Source organism: Mesitornis unicolor, unplaced genomic scaffold (genome assembly GCF_000695765.1).
Source record: "Mesitornis unicolor isolate BGI_N332 unplaced genomic scaffold, ASM69576v1 scaffold11134, whole genome shotgun sequence".
NCBI lineage: Eukaryota > Metazoa > Chordata > Aves > Mesitornithiformes > Mesitornithidae > Mesitornis > Mesitornis unicolor.
In genome coordinates, this window is record NW_010179600.1 from 31,495 (window position 1) to 52,564 (window position 21,070).

Genomic DNA, 21,070 nt, shown 5'->3' on the forward strand with positions numbered 1-21,070 from the left:
TTTTAGGGACAAATATAGGAAAATTATGTCACTGTGGTTAAAAAAAAATAGAATATCGATGTAAAAGGAATATTTGCACAAGTAAGTATTCACTTAAGCTGAAAACTTGAAATCGTCTGAGTAGAAGTGTCTTACAAAAAAAAATATTTATCAACACATTAAGTGTGCAACAAGAGAGAACTTTGTGTGTCTGTCTGATTGTCAGCCAGACTATATTCAATTATCAGAGAATGATACAGAAAATAATGTTCTAAAAAGTGACCAAGGATTTAGGGTGGTAATTTATTCTATCCAATATTATAAAATTTTGAAGAAATAAAACCTCAAAAACATCAATGTCTGAAAACCAAATCTTTTGAGAAATATCCAAGCTAGGCAAATAAGACTTGAGGCAAGCCAAATATTTCTCACCATTTGATTAAATATATCAGGAAAAATTAATGTTTAACTGTAGGATATTGCCAGCATAAAAAAACAATATATTTCACCTCCAAAGTAGAAAGCATTTCCTGAATAAATTTGCAGAGGTATGGAGGTATGAACAGACGAGGTCACATCATTGTCCACTATTACACTGATACGATTCTTTTTGGCAGAGAAGGATACAGTATGCCACTGGCCATTGTTTAGTCCAGTACCTAGAAGAAAAACAAAAAGCCAAATCAAGTATAAACATCCATAATTTGTTATACTACCTGAATATTATAGGCCTAAAAGGAGGAGAGACCAGTAGAGCAATCATAGCCCTCATAAAAACCCCAGGTGATGATGAGAGAGAAAAAAAAATAAATAAAGAACACAAATGTCTTTTGTGAAGACAGAACCTTTGTCAATTCATTTGCTTCACATCCAATGAAGAAAAAATAAAAGTACTTCAGTGAATAAACTTTATTGCTCTAATACTAATTATCAGTAACACATCCATGTAATGTAGTTGTATATTATGAAAAGCATCCTCTCGGTCTGAGGAGGTTATAATTAAGATATCATTGTGATGACTGATTTTACACAAAATACACATTTTACTGCAGTGTTACAAATAATTTATTCATCTTTTTAAATCAAAGGTAGTCATTATATTAAAACCCAGTAAAATAGCAAAATCCTGTAGATGGTAAAAGCTTCAGACAATGTCATGTCAATGTCACAAAATTATTTTTCTTTCAGTTGTCTCTTTTATTGGAATTTTTTAATGGGACTATTTACTGAGTTCTTAGCCTCTAACACCAATTTACTTTACCTCTGCATGTGTAGGTATAAGTTGCCACTTAGCAATAAGCCTAAAGTCCTGATTCTGGAAAGCACTTACATATATATATACTTAAAGAAATTTTATACAGGGCAGTATGTAAGGACATAAAGGAGTGTTTTAAGTCAACCACATTCTTGAGTGTTCTTCAGAACCGAGATACTTCTTTCAGTGAAGAACAAAGAATACAACATTGAATTATGTAAAGTCTTCTCTCAACTGCAGAATGTCTATGATTTTTGAACTGTGATTTCCCTCTTGAAATTTTATGTCTTTATACACTCCGCTCTAGAATGTCTTGTATTATATGGAGAAATAGTCTACCAGTTAACTGATAAGTTCAGATGAAAAGTCACAAAATCATAGAATCATAGAATGGTTTAGGTTGGAAGGGATCTTAAATATCATCCAGTCCACCCCCCCTGCCATGCGCAGGAACACCTCCCACTAGATCAGGTTGCCCAAAGCCCTGTCCAACCTGGCCTTGAACACCTCTAGGGAGGGGGCAGTCACAGCTTCCTTGGGCAACCTGTTCCAGTGTCTCACCACCCTCAAGGTAGGAAAATTCAAATCGCTAACTTTACTTCATAACTAGTGTCCATATATTGCTAACTACAACAGTCTGAACACAAGATGACCGTAAAATCAAGAGATAAATCTTAGAATAACATCATAAACTTAGATTAATTATAATCTAGAAAAGATCTCTAATATATTGTATATAATATCTGTCATAGACACCTTTTCTGTATTTGTTTCCTTACTTCACTGTATTTATTAGAGACTTCATAAGAAGAAACTTTCTCCTTTATGTTAAGGAGAACCTTAAATGTATAGAAGTCAACTATGGTAACTGTGGAGGCCCCATTGAATGCGTCTGGGTCAAAATCAGAGGTGTAAGGGGGGACCTTACAGTAGGCATCTGTTACCGCTCCCCGACAATGAGACCAATGAATCGATACTTGGGTCAGTTAAGCAGGCGTCGGGTCAGCAAAACCTGATTCTTATGGGAGACTTTAACTACCCAGACATCTGCTGGAAGAACAACACAGCAGTTCACCAGTAATCCCTCAAGTTCCTGGAATGCTTAGAGGTCTCCCTCCTCATACAAATGATAGATGTGCCAACCAGGAATGGGACACTGGTGGACTTGCTGCTCACTAACCAAGAAAATATGCTCTGTAATATCTCAGTTAGGGACAGCCTTGGCTGCAGTGATCACAACATCATGGAGTTTGGGATATTGCTGGGCACGCTGAAGGTTAGTTCCAAGACAAAGGTTTTAGACTTTAGGAAAGCAAACTTCAGCTTCCTTAGGGCTCAGTTGGAAGGGATTCTGTGAGAAGCTTCTATGGAGGATAAAGGAGCTAGTGAGAGTGGAGAGCTGTTCAAGAACACTCTCCTAGGCACACAAAACCAGTTCATCCCCTCCATAGGCAAGGGTAGCAGGTGAAGAAAGGGACCCCCTTGGCTCAGCTGCAAGCTTCTGGGTCTGCTCAGAATGAAAAGGTAAATGTACTGGAGATGGAAGAGTGGAGCATCACCTTTTGAAAATTACAAAGGCATTGCCACGGTGTGCAGGGATGCAGTTAGGAAAGCAAAAGCTCAGCTTGAACTGGAATTGGTCAGAGATGTCAGAAACTTCAAGAAAGGATTCTTCAGATATATTAACAGCAAGCAGAAACAGAAGAATATTGGCCCACTATTTAACAGGAGAGGTGAACTAGTCACCAACAATGTTGAAGAGGCAGAGGCCTTCAACACTTTCTTCACCTCTGATATTACCAGTGCTGCTGGGTCCCAGGCCACAGAAACAACTATCCATATTGAAGCAGATACAGACCTGCCATCAGTTAAGGAAGAGCTGGTGTGTCAATTATTACAGGAGCTTGACACATATAAATCAATGGGTCCAGATGCCATCCACCCAAGGATGCTAAGAAAGCTGGCTGATGTCATTGCAAGGCCACTCTCCATAATCTTTGAGAAGTCAAGAAGACTGGGAAATGTTCCCCTAAAACTGGAAGAAGACTAATGTCACCCCTATATACAATAAGGATTCCAAGAAGGACCCAGGTAATTATAGGCCCATTAGCCTCACGTCAATCCCCAGAAAGATTATGAAGCAAATCCTCCTGTGTAATATAACCAGTAAACTGGTACACGTGACTGGGAAAATCCAACATGGATTCACCAGGGGCAGATCACGTTTAACAAATCTGATTTCTTTCTATGACAGTGACCTGCTCGGTCGATGCAGGGTGAGCAGTGGACATTGTCTACTTAGACTTCTCCAAGGCTGTCAACATGGTCCCAGTGGCCGCCTCCTTGAAAAACTAATAAACTACAACTTAGATAAGTGGTCTGTGTGGTGTGTGGGGAACTGACTGATGGGCCATTCCCAGAGGGTGGTAGTAAATGGTTCATTCTCTAACTGCTTATCAGTCACAAGTGGAGTCCCTCAGGGATCAATATTGGGTCCAGTGCCATTTAATATCTTCATCTGGATGTTTTGATCAGGAGCTCCCTGATTAAGTTTGCTGATAACATCAAAATCAGTAGGGTAGTTGACACTCCAGAAGAGAGAGAAGTACCCTGCAGGAAGACCTGGGCAGTCTGGATGAGTGGGCTAGCAGGAACTGCATGAAGTTCAACACGGACAAATGTAAGGTCTTGCATCTGGGAATACATAACCCAAGAATGCAGCTGAGACTGGGATCCACCTGGTTAGAGAGCAGCACTGCGCAAAGGGACCTGGGGGTCTTGGTGGACGACAAGCTCAACATGAATGTACAGTGTGCTGCAGCTGTAAAGAAAGCCAACAGAATGCTGGGTTGCATTAAAAAGGGCATAACCAACAGAGATAAAGAAGTCATTATCCTTCTCTACTTGGCACTGGTCAGACCACACCTTGAGTACTGTGTCCAGTTTTGGTCCCCTCTATGCTAAAAAGATGCAGACAGGTTGGAGGGGGTCCAGAGACAGGCCACGAAGATGATCAGGGGACTGGAAGACCTGCTGTATCAGGAAAGGCTGAGAAAACTGGGCCTGTTCAGACTTGGGAAGAAAAGGCTTACGGTGGACCTTATCGCCATGTACCAGTACATAAAGGGTGGCTACCAAGAAGATAGAGACTCCCTTTTCACAAGGAGTCACATGAAAAAGACACGGAATAATGGACACAAGTTGCTTGCGGAGAGATTCTGACACAACTCCAGAAGAAATTTTTTTTTACCATGAGATCAATCAGACATTGGAATAATCTCCCAGGGGAAGTGGTAAATTCCCCAACACTGGTCAGTTTTAAAAGTCAGCTTGACAGGGTGCTGCCTCAACTCATTTAAACTATACTTTTACCTTGAGAGGTTGGACTAGATGATCCTTGTGGTCCCTTCCAACCTGGTATTTATCCTTTAACAATACTAGCATTTTGCTTCATCCCTACCCTCAGTGGAATTATATAAAAGTTATGGTTAACAGATCTTCTTATTTCTGTGTAGTACTTAAAGGAACAATGCACCTTTCTAATATAATGCCAGAAAGCACATTCTTTTCTAATACCATTCTGGCAATTAATTATTTTGGTTGCAACATTCTACGAGAAGTGACATTTAAGTTTGTTAACAGAGGTAGTACGCTTACAGTAAGAGTAAATAATCATCATTAATATAATCACTATTTTTCTGAGTAAAAAAGTGTGTTTTTTACTTCTATATTACTCTATATTCAAGGTATTTACAAAGATGGGCATTTTACTAAAATAGAATTCCACACAATATGAAACAATATTAATGCTATTGCATCTGGCTACCAAAAGGTCACTTGCAGAGGGGTATTCTTTCAGTAACAAGGAGTTACATAGCCTACAGGCAATGTGGAGGGAATGACAAGAGTTCCCCTATACTTTCAAGATATCCAGCTGTTAAAAAAGTCACTTTGTACTGGTGGCAGTTAATAGAACTTATAGCAGCCTCCAAGCTGGTGTATTTTACATTAGTTTTGGCTTACTATTGAGCTAAGGATTAAAAAAATGCCTTAAAGCCTAGTGATTTTGACTCTAGTTATATTTCTGCAAGATAATATGATGTGCAACAGACATTAAAAAAAAACAGAGTACATAAAACACTAGAAAAAATATTACTGCTGCCTTGCAATATCATGGGCATACATGAATCACACTGTATAATTAAGTTTCTAGACTGAAAGAGTATTATTATTTATCTTCCTATTTTTCAGACTGTTTTACAGCAAGAGCTCATCATTTTACAAGGGACAGGTAGCAATAGAACAAGGGGGAATGGTTTTAAACTGGAGGAGGGTAGATTTAGATGAGATATTAGGAAGAAATTCTTTACTGTGAGGGTGGTGAGACACTGGCACAGGTTGCCCAGAGAAGTTGTGGATGCCCCCTTCCTGGAAGTGTTCAACGCCAGGTTGGACAGAGATTTGAGCAACCTGATATAGTAGGAGGTATCCCTGCCCATGGCAGGTGGGGTGGGCTGGATGATCTTTAAGGTCCCTTCCAACCCAAACCATTCTATGATTCTTTGATTGTAAATATATCAGAAAGTTTTACTAAATTCAGACAAAAATCAACAAAGACTCACAAACAGGTAAAGCATCCTTAGTTCCTTTATACAACTGTGAACCTCAGTGAACTATACTCATTATCAATAAGGTAATAGGTTTGCTAAAAGAACAAATATGAATAATGTATTTTTTAAAGCACAGAAAATTAAATCTGACAAAGTGGGTTTTTTCAAATTCCATGTGATATAATTAGATTTCTTCTAAAAATTATTGTAGAATTATCCTTTAATAAGAATAGAATTTGTAACTATATATAGTCTATAACACCACTTGTAACACTGTGTTTTTAAGATTAGTCATTTCAGAGAATATTTTTTTAAAAAGGAGTTATTTCCGTCATTCCTTATTTCCCGCTTTCTAGCCCTCATCCCCAGCTACCAACAGCTTCATCTTCTTTCACCTCACCTCTCAGATTAAGCAAGAAGTTTCTTTATTTGTAGAAATACTTTGGGTGATTGCTTTTTCCCTCAATTTTATCTCTGCAATATGTTACATTTTCCTTTAGTAATCATAGAATAGTTTGAGCTGGAAGGGATCTTTGAAGATTATAGAATGGTTAGAGTTGGAAGAGACCTTTAAGATCATCTATTCCTAAACCCTCTGCCATGGGCAGGGACACCTCCCACTAGACCAGGTTGCTTAAAGCCCTGTCCAGCCTGGCCTTGAACACTTCCAGGGAAGGAGCATCCACAGCTCCCTGGTAAACCTGTTCCAGTATCTCACCAACCTCAAGTAAAAAATTTCTTCCTAATATCTAGTCTAAATCTACCCTCTTACAGTATAAAGCCATTCACCCTTGTCCTGTTGGTACCTGTCCTGGTAAAAAACCCCTCCCCAACTTTTCTGTAGTATCTCTCAGGAACTGGACGGCAACAATAATGTCTGCCTAGAGCCTTCTCTTCTCCAGGTTGTATTGCCCCAACTCTCTCAGGTGGATCTCATCAGGTCCCATGGACTTGTGCACTCTCAGGTTCTTTAGATGGTCTTGAACGTAATCTTCACTTACAGTGGGTGGATCTTCCTTCTCCCAGTCCTTGCCTTTGTCTTCTGTAACCTGAGTGGTGCGGTTTGAGTCCTTCCCCATGAAGACCAATGCAAAGAAGTCATTAAGCACCTCATCCTTCTCTGTATCCCTCATGACCAGATCATCTAGTTCAATTTCCTTGCCATGAGCAGGGATTTCTTTAACTAAATCAGGTTACTTAAAGCCCCCTACAACCTGAACACCAACCTTGTCGTGGGCTGCATCAAAAGAAACGTGACCAGCACCAGGTCAAGGGAGGTGATTCTACTCCACTCTCATGAGACCTCCACTTGGAGTACTGTGTCCAGCTCTGGGGTCCTCATTACAGCAAAGTCATGGGCATGTTGGAGTGAGTCCATAGAGTGGGCATGAAGATGATCAGGGGGCTGGAGCACCTTTTCTGTGGAGACAGGCTGAGGGAGTTGGGAATGTTTAACTGAGAGAGAAGAATGCTCTGGTGAGACCTTATAGCAGCCTTCCAGTACTCAGGCTCCAGGGGCCTACAGGTCTCTTCCAACCCAAACCATTCTATTATACTATGATATTAAATCTAATAATAAATTCTTCTATTTAATTTCAACTGTTCCAAGGATAATTGCTTTTTACTCTTAGTTTTGCATCTTGCTTCAGCAGCTTTTTTTTCTGTGAGAAAACCATTTTGCAAATATTACTATGTTTGACTGTAAAGGTAGGTAAGAGAATGCCCTAACATGAAGGTGATTGAATGAACGACTGAAGTAGGAAAATCTTGTGGTTACTGGAAAATCAATTATATGAATTTTTTACTTTTTGGTTTGTTTCCTGTATTTCATCATATTGATCTACCAAATTATTATGAGATAGATATTTTGTCTCTTTTTCATACAGGCTGGTATGATTAGAGATACTAAAATATGTTAATCTAGTTCAAGATAAGATTTCCCAAAAGTCCCTTTTATTAACTCTGAGGACTGAGGAATGACACTGTGGGAGTAAAAGACACTCCTGAGAAAACAGCTCATTGTAGCCTTTGAATTGACAGCTTTAACTAAATTCACATCTCCTTGTCCAAAGACATGGAGTGATACAATGTATTAATGATGGAGGCCAATGTACTGATATTATTTTCACTCTAACTGAAAATTATATTGTCTGGTGCTCTATAAGTTTTAAAGTGCTTTACCAGAACACAAGTTAGGAAAAAAAATCAATCTTTTAGTGCATAATAAGATCACTATTAAAGAAGATATTCATTTACTCCTATTAGTAGCATCTCCATCGTTTTAATCTCTAAGTACTAAAAAACAGGTCTGTGGGGAGTCTTGCAGAACAATAACACCCAACCTTAGGAACACATATATAAAAAAGACAATGTATATAACTTATTAAGAGATCAATGAGAAACAAAAAAAACCCCAAACCTAGTTTAGAGAAAGTAATTTATAGATTATTCTGAAGTGTAACCACCAAATGATTGTTAACATCACTTAATCAAAAGTTACATAGAAATTAAAAGCTCCACAGAAAGACAGGGTCATATAAAGAGACTGAGTAATAAGATTTCAAACATACATGTTGTAATTCAATTTTGTCTCATCCTTTGACTCAAATTAACTTTGTATTAATTTCTTTTTTAAAAAATCTTTGTTATTTCTTTGTGAATATTTGATGACCAGCTTGCAAAATAAGCTACAAAGAAACAGATATTAAGCAAGTACTCAGTAAAAGAAGGATATGTCTTATAACTTAGTCACTCATGAATTAACATACCATTCTCCTCATTTTTATATTATTAAAAATTCCTTAAAAAAGACATGATAATGAATTTAAGAACGATGCACAAATAAATATGCTTTGATTTAATTTTATCAAATATTGTGTGTGTGTGAAAGTGAGGTCATAAATTGTTCCCTGTAGGGGAACGAACCGTCCAGCCATCCATAATTTAATCACTCAGTCTCCAAATGTGCACTTGAATTGTTTCAGTAAGTGTAACAATTAACACTTCAAAAACCCAATAAAAAGTTCCCTATATGATTTTGCTAGATAGTGTCTTTCTCAGAAGAGAATGTTTTTGCAGCAGTTTCTGTCTCCACTGAGACAAACACAACTTCTTCTAAACCTTATGAAGAATAAGCTTAACATACCATGAGAACATTAAATTCTGTTTCAGCATAGAATGTCAAGATATATTTTTGAGTGTTTCAGCTAATATGTTTGGTATTGTGCTGTAACTTTGCAATTGAATAAATTGATCTGTATGCACAGCTGTTAAAAGGGCCAAATCTTCAGCTGGTCTTTTGCAATGATAATGCATGGTTAACAATTTCTTTAACATACATCATCTAATTGAACTGCAACTGAAATAGCTCTTAAAAAGCCAAATTCATCACTGTAAACTAAATACCTCTGACATTCTTACTAAGGAATTGACTTTTTCAAATGGTGAGCCTAGGGAAACCTCTTGTTAAAATGGTACTCTGTTCATCAGTTATTTTAGATTATAACAAATACCAAGGTTGATCCTGCTATCACCCACAGAAGCAGGAACAAAGTATTTATGTAAATTTTGACATTATCCATGCTTATTATGACGCATAGTTTTTTCCTGAATTAAAATAGTCAACTGCTTAAAAGTTTACTTTTAATCATTATATATCTGTAGAAAAACAATGAACATTTTCTCTTTTCTTTTTTTTTCTTTCTTCTCAAAAGAATTTTCATTTTGTATTGAGAATTGAAGTAAGTAATCAATTGAAAAGAAACAGAGGCACAGAATCAAGATTGAGGAGGCCTCATCTTCAAATCCTATGGCTGTTTCTTTGCTCTGCTTGGCTCTGTTTTGCTCTCTTTGTCTTACACTGTCAGGAAGATTATTTGTGAGCATTTTAAGTAAGTGATTCTTATTTTGTGTTTATTCCAATTATACTTTTTTTTTTGTGAAACTTTCTTACTTTATTAAATAACTTTTTTAATTTTGTAAGGTCAGAAAGAGATTTGGGGGGGATTATTTTTTATGATAATTATTTTATTTTTATTTCAGTAATTCCCTAGTTTACTTAATGTATGTGTTACTGCTCAAGACAAACTAGCACTAAACAGTGTCATTGAGCTCTCTATATTCTGGCTAGAAAACTGACCTAAAAGATGCCTTTGGTTTGATCCCTATCAGTCCAATGTATATACTTTATGCAAGCTTCAATTCCTCACACATTCAAATCCTTAATGTGTTTTCTAACTAGCAATGCAAAATGCAGTTTTTCTACTTGTTATTTACCTGCTAATTCAGTTTACACATTACATTACTGAAACTAGCTTGGCTTCTTTTTTTAATAACATTACTCCTTTATGAGTATGAAATATGAAATATATGATTGTGTACGGCCAAATTACCCATTCTATCTATAACATATTCTGCCAGCTAGTGGTCTCTGGTTATCTTCTTCGCCTCTGCAGAAACCACTCCAATCCCAGCCACATGTCCTGATCTTCACATGCTCTTTGGAATCTCATTTATCAGTCTTATCTCTCTAGTCCTGTTTTTCCTATCTAACTCACTCTGGAATGATCACTATCCTTTTGCAAGAAAGGGGCAAAATTTAATTTGTTTACATAAAGGAAGAGAAACTTTGAGGCCACTGTGACGCATGGAGTGTTAGAGCATAGTATACTACTGATGAAACACTGCTAGCTGAAGGTATTGATATTATCACATGGTGATTTTACTGCTTCTTACCATTTTTAAAATGTTGTGGAATATGGAGAAGTTGTCAGCTCTGTCCTGCTCTCACATTTCATGAAAGGAGATTCTTGGCAGAGCCAGCAGCGTTGCTATTCTCACATCAAGTACCGACAGCACTTAGAAATACTTAGGAGAATCTTTGTGAAAGAGAGAGCTCTCTTGCTCCCAAACTGAGTGAAAGTGAAAGCTGGGAGATGCTTCTCAGAATGTCACTTGGTTACTCTCTAATATGTCTGTATCATACTATAACTGCCTCATCTTCCTGTCCTTACATCTTTGTTTACCAACAGGGAAATGGCTCAGTAGAAGACTAGATGATATGCTTTCTTGATATCTCAGCTACAACTGGAGGTCTGCCTTGCAATGCACACTATCAAAAGTAGATGATCTAGTCTCAGTTTAGTGATTAACTACAAAAGTGACCCTTTAGCTCTCAATTATTTAGTCTTTTCAACTTCTTTTTGTCCTTACCATATAAATTTTTTATTTTTTATTTTTTTTAATGCAGACGCAGACTTGCCTTAGCTTTCTGGAACACAGCCTGGTGTTGGATATCCTCTGTCTAAATTTAATGGAGAGATCTGTAATTGAGTCCTCCAGGAAATAATAAACAATATTTACAGTAATATATAACTTCATAGACAAATAAGTTACTTGATATATTGTGAAAGCACTGGTGAAATGGTGAAAAACTTCTTAAAGGCTTGGCTTGACAGAGTAAGAAATTAACCTGTTTACACTTCACAGCTGAAAAAAAGTTGCTTAGATGTCTCAAAGTTCCCAGATTATGCACATAAGCCTTATATACTGTATATGCTGCTCAACTTTCCAGCCTATATTATCGCAAGTAATTTCCACCCAATCATGGAGAAAAAAAGTATATATACAAATTTGTAAGAAAAGGAAGTATTTAGAAATATTTGGGATTAAAATTCACATAAGTAATGCATAATTACACACATACTAATCATAAAACTAAGTAAAGAATGTACATACTAATATAAATTACTTCAATTTATCCAGGACTAGAGAGATTATCCATCAATTGATGGAATTTTTGATGCATAGGAATCTTGAAATTTTTTTCTTCATTTCTGTTACCTGCAGTGATGTCACTCAGTGCTTTTCCTGGCTTATGAAGACTGATTTTAATTTTCCCATTACTCAGATATAAGTGGAAACCACCTGAAGCCTGGTGTAGTTTATTAGAAAACAGAAGTCCTTCCTTGTTCCAGGTGCGAAACTGGAAACTGATCAATACTTCATCTTGCCCTGATGTGCCTGGCAGTGCCAAGTAACTACTGGAGCTCAGAAACGTAACAGGAACCACCTGTGGCTCTAAACATGAGAAAGACATGTTGCCCTAGAAAGAAATGAAACAAATACTGCATTAGGAACATCTTAGGAAAAACAGTCATCTGAACTTCTGTATGGAAACTAGAGAGTTTCAAAACATTCCACATAGAACTTAATATTTGTAATACTTGAATGTGTTAGTCTAAAAATCAAGTATGAATATGTAAGAACATCAGTTTGAGAAATGTTTACCTAGTTATTTGACCAGAACAGACATATTTGCCTGATCAAGAGTGGCAGGAACGTTTGAGTGAATGAGGCGAGATCCTAAATTACATGGGTGATTTAATGGTACTTCAGGAGTTAGACAGATCTGCTTTGTTTCTATTTTGGCTCAGCCTCAGGACACATTAGAGACTTGACAAATTTCTGAATGTCAGATAAAATGCAACTGAATGCAAAGTTTGATACAAATATTTACATGGTTCTAAATGCTTGCATGCAGAAAAAAAATGTTGAGCTTGTCTACTAATTGTTTAGTGTTAAATTTGAGAAAAAAAAATGAAATTGCCAGACCAAGGAACAGTCTTTCCAAAACAATGCAACTGGAGATGTGCACTGATCCCAGTATTTATTTTCAGCAATACTCAGAGAAAATTCCATATGAAAAACTCTTGCTGCTTACAAACATGAAAGACATGCTTCATAAATGAGAAGGAGATATGTTTTCAAGCAGGCTCATATGGACCAGATCAGGAGTTGTATTTAGGCACCTAACCTTTATTTTGTGCTTAACTGCTTCTGAAATCACTAGTTCTTACGTACTTAAATAAAATTGTGGATGATTTTATTCACAAACTCTGAGCTTAACCTGCATCTATGGTTGTACTGAGTAATATAGATAAGAAGACTGAAATGGGCATAACAAAATTTTGCATCTGGTGTCAGAGTTTGTTAATATTTTATGACTCTTGATAGTAATACCATATGCACTTTGATCTAATGACTTATTGGCACTGTTGGAAATATAACTGATTTGCTCTATATAGATGATTGCTAAAAAATTAATGTTTTTAGAATTTAAAGTACCTTTAAGTTCTGTTTAACACAAAGACCTTTTAAACTTTGAAACATATATAAGACTTTGACCTTATATTAAAAAGTTAAAAAATCAATTTATCATAGAATCATAGAATCACAGAATAATCTTGGTTGGAAGGGACCTTTAAAGGTCACCTAGTCCAACTGCTCTGCAGGAAGCAGAGACATCTTCAACTAGATCAGGCTGCTCAGAGCCCCATCCAATCTAACCTTAAGTATTTCCAGGGATGAGGCATCTACCACCTGACCAGGTAACATGTTCCAGTGTTTTACCACCCTCATTGTAAAAAATGTCTTCCTTATATCTAGTCTAAATCCACCTTCTTTTAGTTTAAAATCATTACCCCTTGTCCTATCACAACAGACTCGGCTAAAATGTTTGTCCCATTTTTCCTTATAAGCTGTCTTTTATTACATTTAAGAAATACAGTCACTAGCCCCTGGCATGGGAAGACATTAAAATTTATCTGTTTTCATTTTCTTCAAGGAAAATATATAAATAAATAAAAGTTCTGTCTTATGAACTCAGCTGTAGAGAAATGTCTAGTGAACTGAACTGACCCATAGTGAAAAGGCATTCATCAGATTAGTAAACCTTATTAAATGCTAGAATCTTACCATTTGCAGATTTCTCCTTCATATTATTTGGACAGCTGCCTGATACTGTATCAGACAATCAAAGTGGTTATTTAACAAGGATTCTATTGTAACATAGATACTTTCTAGCACATTTATATTACAAACATGTCCTGAAGAGTTTTGAAAGTAGCACAACAGTTTAAATCATTTGAGATGAAGATGATGAAATAACCTATGACAATAATTTCATAGTTCCCCTTTCATTAGTCTACACAGAGCCTCCTATAACTGCCCCCTCCCCAATATTCGTCAGCATCATGGACAAGATATTATACAGACGTATCAGTTTAGTTAATTCTGAAATATTTCAGATAGCCTTCACATGAGAAGAGATGCCTGTAAACCATTTTTTCTGGTATAGAGAACCAGATTTGATTGTTCATATTCTGATCTGAAATCCAAATCGAAAGATTTGGAGCTTGAAAGCTTTTCATATTTTGTTAATCATTTTCAACTTATTTTTTACATTGTATCCTTGCATTTCCTGCTGCTAAATAAATCAATACTGTAAATAGATATGGCTCTTGTGCTATTGGAAAAAAAACCAAACACCGAAACACAACTTTGTAAAATTTATAGGAAACCTCTCATTACACAGAAAAAAGTTGTTTTGTTGTTGGAACTCTTTCTTTAAATGGTAGTCTTTTGGCTAACACAACTGTAGACCGTGTCACAATAAATGCATTTCACCCACTAACCTAAACTACAGCCCTTCCAAGGCAGTGTAAAATGACTAGCAGAATTTCTCTATCAAAATTATAATGCTCTGGAGAAACAATAATAGATCAGTGTCCTCAGCAATAAAATGCTTCGAAAATGTATTGTTGGAGTTCTTACCAGTCAGGTACAGAAGTCAAAGCCAGAGCTTCAATGACTTCAGATACATCTTATTTTACTCACTGGCTTTTGTCCGTGCACAGCAGCGAGATACCACAGAACAGTGAGATGTCACACACTTCTAAATATCAGCTAAAGAGCTGAAGAATAAAATGCATCCTGCACTGTCTACTAGGTGAGTCTATACAGCAGTAAATATAAAATAGCCCAACTAGATGATTCCTTGCTTTTTTGTTCATTAAAAAACATAGATTTTACTAGAAACCTGTGTTAACAGGATGCATATGAAAGTGACTGTGGTCTTTTTCTTTTCTCTGTTTTACTTACTTATTCTTTCTAAACTATGAATCTCTTACCATAAAGTAGATCTGAGATTTATGCCTCCTGGCCAGGTCAATAATGTTCACTCCATTATAATAAATATTTTCAAAACATCCATGAAAGTTTCTGCATGACAGTGTCTCTGATTTTTCAGGCACTGGAATCCCTCCAAAGCTGAGCTTAGAAAGAGAAGAGAAATCAATGATACTATTAAGTATTTTTCTAAGGAAAGAAGTTGCCAATTGTGTAAGAGCAGAAATCAAAGACTGGCCAGTAATGAATCTGATACTGCTTAGCTATTGCATCACATCTACATAGTAAAAGAACAGGCTAATAAAAAATAGGCTATGTCAAGTCATATGTATGCATTAAAATATTCTGAAATGCTGTTTTTTTTTTCTCTTCTGAGGATTCTTCTTAACAGTTGCTTAGTATAGATCCTTACCAGTTTTCAGGGTTTGTTACAAACCAAGTAGAAAGACAAAGCCTCATGCACGTAGACCATGCTGAACATTGTGTAAAGGGAGAAAATAATTCTCTAACAATTTCTTTAAGGAATTTGAGTCTAACTTCTCCACTGTGTGCAAATCATAACTACCATAATAGAAAACATGAGTGCATCAAGTTAAATTATTCTAGGGCAGATACAAAACAAATGAAAGGACATACTTTTTTCCTCTCAAAATGCTTAGGCTGTGCAGTTCCTTAATGTGGTGCTGTAGGTTTACATGGGTTTAGAAAGAGATTGGAAGATTTAATAAAAATAGCAATCAAATAAAAGCTATTATATACAAGAATATCACTGTTACAATAAGTCCCTAAGACAGAAACTGCTAGAAAGCAGTGAATTATTTTAGAAAACCATTGCCACAAGAGTGTTCTGAGTTTTATTCTGGTCTATGTTTCCACTATTGAGCACCATTAGGAACAGGATGTCAGTTTAAGTGAACTTTTGAACTTATCCATTTCAAAACTATTCTGTTTGATATGGTAGAAAAGGTCAGTTTAAACTATCTATCTTTTAGCTTTGAAAATCTCTCAATATTTTAAATAATTTTATTAAAAACCCAAATAAAATCTGTCATATTTCACTAAGTTATTCAATTGAGACATTTGTATAGTCAGAAATGCAATCATAAATACAGTAGTTCATATTTTTTTTTAAATGTTTAGGCTGTTTTTCCAGCTTTGGTTTTCCTTTCTACCTTTCATTGATAACACATGCTTCAAATCACAGTATGTAGAAGAGAGGAAAAATTAATTTGCAGTACCTGTTGATTAGTAAAATAAATATATTTGTCAATCAGTTAAAACTAACATTTGTTGTTCCCTTTTTTATTATTAATATTAGTAGTAGTAGTAGTAGCAGTAGAAGTATGATCCTCCTTGTCACTCTGACTTAGATTCAGAAATTTTAAGCAGAATCATAACTTTAATCTTGTGAATGATATTTTGAAGTAGTATAATGCAGACATGGAACAGCATGGAATCTTACTCTCAACTGCTTAAAAACTTGAATGGGTAGAATAAAGTAATTTAAATCTGTGGGTTCCAGACATTCTGCTCTATCAGTCATAGTTTCATGCCACAGACAAGACACAGGTAAACATAAAGCAGCCAGTCATCACATTACCACTGTGCAGTAGTGGTACTTTTAACCAGAGGTGGGAAACTATCACAGCAGATTACATCCACTCCTCTCTAAGAATCTATCATTTGTGCAAGCAAGATTTTTTCACAGTAAATTTTTCAGATTTATCAGGAATTAAGATCTTAATCTAAACATTTCTAAATTGGTTTTAATGCTGGTTTATTTTATTTTCATCAAGTCATAAAATAATACCTTTGAGTTGGGGCTCATTCTTTAAGTTTACATACTGTTTACCACAATTTCAGCAGTAATAAAACAGATATTAAAATAAGGAATTCTGAGATGAAAAAGATGGTCTTTTGAAAATGTTGATTTTCATGTCTAGTGGAGCATAAGTAATCTAGGAACATCTTTTTTTTCTTTGATTAATTCCTTTTGGAGACAAAAAAATCCCTAAATTCTTAAACATTGCAAACTTCCTTAAATTCTGTTTCTTTTGCCTGTTTCATTGCATTTACATAGCAAAGTTGAAAAAATGTAATAAAGGAAAAGCAATTTTCACACCTCATAATCAAGGTCCAAATAATTGAATTCTCCTTTTACATGAAAATGATGAGTGTTTCTATCCACTGTAAAGTTTACTTGATTGTTAAAGTGCTCAATGAGAACAGAATGCCAGTGTAGATCATCCAAAAGGCTGCCCAGAGTAATATTAATTTGGGCATTAGAAGGATGAGTTTTAGCATCACCTTGAAAGAAAAAAAAATAAAAACTATTAATTCAACATAAAAATATAATTATTCAAATATATACTGGTAGTTTATAATACTTAATACGTTAAAATCCACTTGTCAAATTAAAAAGTTTTAGTCAAATAATACCTAATAACTATATTAGACTTTATGAGACTGTAGCTATTACCTAAATTAATGAGTAGGGACAGCTTCCCTTTAATTAATTCCAGGGTGATGTGGTCTCCATTTAGTCCTTCTCTGTGGAGGAGAATTCCATCACTTTGCAGTGTCTTAAACTTCAGAGAAATCACATCTTTCAGTTCACTCATGTGTTTTTGATTAAATGTGTAAATTAGACAACTTTTCCCATCAAAGCCAACCACCTCGGACCCTAGAAGTAAAGACATGAAAGATAATGTATAATGCTACGTCTAAAAGAAAGTTGCATGTTACTTCAATGTAATATGAAGTCACAGCACTAACATCCCTGGATACACCTAAATGTAGCTTATTACTGCTATTCCTGTTATTACCTAGATATTAAGACTGTCCTGTTTTAAAGTTGATTCTACCACTAGATAATAAAGCAAGCTGAGCAGAAGGGATCTGGCTTCTAATTCCACCATAGTACTAATCTCACATGCTGAAAGGTCTTCACTGCCTTTAAGCCATTAAGTACTTTGACTATTTATGTTCTTCCTGTATTCTTAGGGAGAAAAACTCTATTAATCTCTATTAATTTCTCTACAATTAATTCCAATTAACAAAATTAAGAAAAATCATGCCCATTACATTTAACTGATTTTCAGGGCCTTCACTCAGGCTGTAGATTTAGGCTACTATTGAAATAAATGTGAATACAGTAGTTCAAGATAATATCATGACATACTATTCTAGGAATGAAATAAAAATGCTCTAAAATGAAAACTTGTTGGTTGTGAGTAGAGCCTGGTTCTCTTCATCAAATGTTTTTTACTGGAATCATAAACTAATTATGACTTCAATTAAAATGAATTACAGTTTTAATACTGGAATACAGGACTTAGCATCATCAGTTTTCCAGTATAGGTATCACAGAATCACAGAATGGTTGAGGTTGCCATGCGTCTCTGGAGATCTTCCTGTCCAGCTTCCCTACCCACAGTAGAGTCAGGTCCAACAGGTTTCTTAGGGCCATGTCCAGTCAGGTTTGAAGTATTTCCAGCAATAAAGACTATACTTCTGTGGACATCTCATGGCAGTGTTCAAACATCTTCACAGTAAAAACCTGCCTTTCAGTTCATGCCCATTGTCTCTTGTCCTTTCACTAGACACCACTGAAAAGATCCTGGCTCCATCTTTACACCCTTGTATTAAAACCACCAAGTCTTCTACTCTCCAGTCCCAGCTCTCTCAGGCTCTATTCATATGGCAGATGCTCCAGTCCCTTAATCATATTTCTGGCCTCTTGCTGGATTTGCTACTGTATATCCATGTCTTTCTTGTAGCAGAGTTTCCAGAACTGGACACAGGACATTCAGACATTTCTCATAACCAACTTAGTAGAGGAGAAGGATAATCTTCCTTGATCTGCTGGAAACATTCTTCATAAAACAGCTCAGGATGCTATCAACCTTCTGTGTTGCCAGCTCATGGTCAACCTGGTCCCTACCAGAATTGTTTTCTTCAAAGATACAGTCAGCCCTCAGTTTGTACTGGTAAACCCTTGCTGGGATTATCCTCTACAGATGCAAGATCTTGCACTTCATTTGTTGAACAGCATGAGTTTTCTATCAGCCCATTTCTCCAGCCTTTCTGGGTACCTTTAAATGGCATCAAAACCCTTTGGTTTGTCAATCGGTCCTTCAAATTTTTATTGACTGCAAACTTGCTGAACATACACTCTGCCTTATCATCCAGGTCATTAATGAAGATGTTAAATTGCACTGAAACTGGTATCAACCCATGGGATACACTTCAAGTTGAATAGACTCAACTTGACTTGTTTCTACTGGTAACATCTCATTCAGCCAGGCAGTTTAGTCTATTTTCATTGTCCACCTAAATAGCCTGAACTTACCAGTTGTCAATGAGGACATTATGGGAGACAGCATCAAAACTCTTGCTGAACTCAAGATAACTAGCACCAAACACTCTCTTTTACTCACCAAACCAGTTATATCATTGTTGCTAGAGTTGCTTCCTAGCAACTCTTGATCCTCAGAGTGTCTTAAGGTTGTTAAATCTGAATAATTGCTGCTGACACCAGCTGTGCATCTAGTTGTTGATCCAAAGGATGCACTCAACCCTCTTCTTGTCAGCAGCGACAAGGAAAGTGCCACCTGAGACCCTATGCCCTCAACTCCTGCCCATAGAGACATGTAGTCAAGCTTGATACGTGCCAGATCTCCCCTAGCAATACCGTTGGTGCCCGCATGGAAGAGCAGCAGAGGGGGATAATCTGAAAGTTGTACAAGCCTCAACAGTCTCTCCACAATGTTCTGGATTCAAGTGTCTAGCAGGCAGCACACCTCTCCAGAAAGTAGATCAGAGAGGCAAATGGGGAGGTCCCTGACACCTCCAATAGGGTCAGTTGAGGACACAACTCAAGGGACATCTTCATAGTTTAGAGTCATACAACAGTTTGATTTGGAAGGAACCTTTATGTTATCTTCTAGTTCCAATTTCCCTTCCATGATCAGGGACATCTTTCACTAGATCAGGTTGCTTGAAGCCCCATACAATCTGGCCTTGAATACTTCAAATGAACAATCATCCACAACTTCTCTGGGTAACCTGTTCCAGTGCTTTACAGAATCACAGAATCACAGAATCACAGAACGTTAGGGATTGGAAGGGACCTCAAAAGATCATCTAGTCCAATCCCCCTGCCGGAGCAGGAACGCCTAGATGAGGTTGCACAGGAAGGCGTCCAGGCGGGTTTTGAATGTCTCCAGAGAAGGAGACTCCACAACCTCTCTGGGCAGCCTGTTCCAGTGCTCTGTCACCCTCACTGAGAAGAAGTTTCTTCTCAAATTTAAGTGGAACCTCCTGTGTTCCAGCTTGTGCCCATTACCTCTTGTCCTATCGTTGTTTGTCACCGAGAAGAGCCTGGCTCCATCCTCGTGACACTCACCCTTTAAATATTTATAAACATGAATGAGGTCTCCCCTCAGTCTCCTCTTCTGCAAACTAAAGAGACCCAGCTCCCTCAGCCGCTCCTCATAAGGGAGATGCTCCACTCCATTTTTTTTACCATCCCTACCATTAATAAAAATTAAAAAAAAAAAAATCTTCCTTATGTCCAATCTAAATCTACCTTCTGTCAGTTTAAAATGGTTACTGTACTGTCACTACAGACCCTGGAAAAAAAATTCTCTCTGTCTTTATTATAAGCCCACTTTAGGTATTGAAAGGCCACAATAATGTCTACCCAGAACCTTTTCTTCTCCAGGCTGGACAACCCCAACTCTCTCAGCCTTTTCTCACAGGAGATGTGTTCCAGCACTCTGGTGACTTTCATGGCCCTCCTTTAGACTCACTCTAGCAGGTTCAGGTCTTTCTTGTGCTTGGGACCCCAGATTAGTATGTAGTACTGCAGGTGGGGGCCTTATGAGAGTGGTGAAGAGGGGGAGAATCACCTCCCTTGACCTTCTTGCTTCTATACTCTAGCAGACAATAAAGAGCTAAGCGTTACAGATGAAGAAAAGAGTAATACCGAGGGATTTTCATTATTACGTTATGAATGTATGCTTTTTGACTTACTCACTAACATTTATACTTCTCATGACTGTGCTAAAAGGTAGGTACAGTGTTAGAGCTTCATGACAGTACTTCATTGAAATCTACTTTGTACTTATTAGTGTTTTACATAATTTCTTTCAAAGTCACATATTTTCTCTTTACTTGGGGGAAAGGGAAGGGAAGGGAAGGGAAGGGAAGGGAAGGGAAGGGAAGGGAAGGGAAGGGAAGGGAAGGTAAGATCAAT

The 21,070-nt window shown here is 36.8% G+C and overlaps 1 protein-coding gene across 1 annotated transcript in view; it reads right to left on the reverse strand.

Annotated features, from left to right (window-relative positions):
- Positions 1-21,070, reverse strand: part of LOC104539344 (contactin-associated protein-like 4) — a gene marked incomplete at both ends in the record, with an annotated part of 56,909 nt that overhangs the window by 29,872 nt on the left and 5,967 nt on the right. Inside the window, 5 exons of the mRNA XM_010182844.1 lie at positions 489-638; positions 11,686-11,947; positions 14,814-14,957; positions 16,934-17,118; positions 17,291-17,494. Coding sequence (XP_010181146.1) covers positions 489-638; positions 11,686-11,947; positions 14,814-14,957; positions 16,934-17,118; positions 17,291-17,494 — 945 coding nt within the window. The remainder of the gene's footprint in view (positions 1-488; positions 639-11,685; positions 11,948-14,813; positions 14,958-16,933; positions 17,119-17,290; positions 17,495-21,070) is intronic.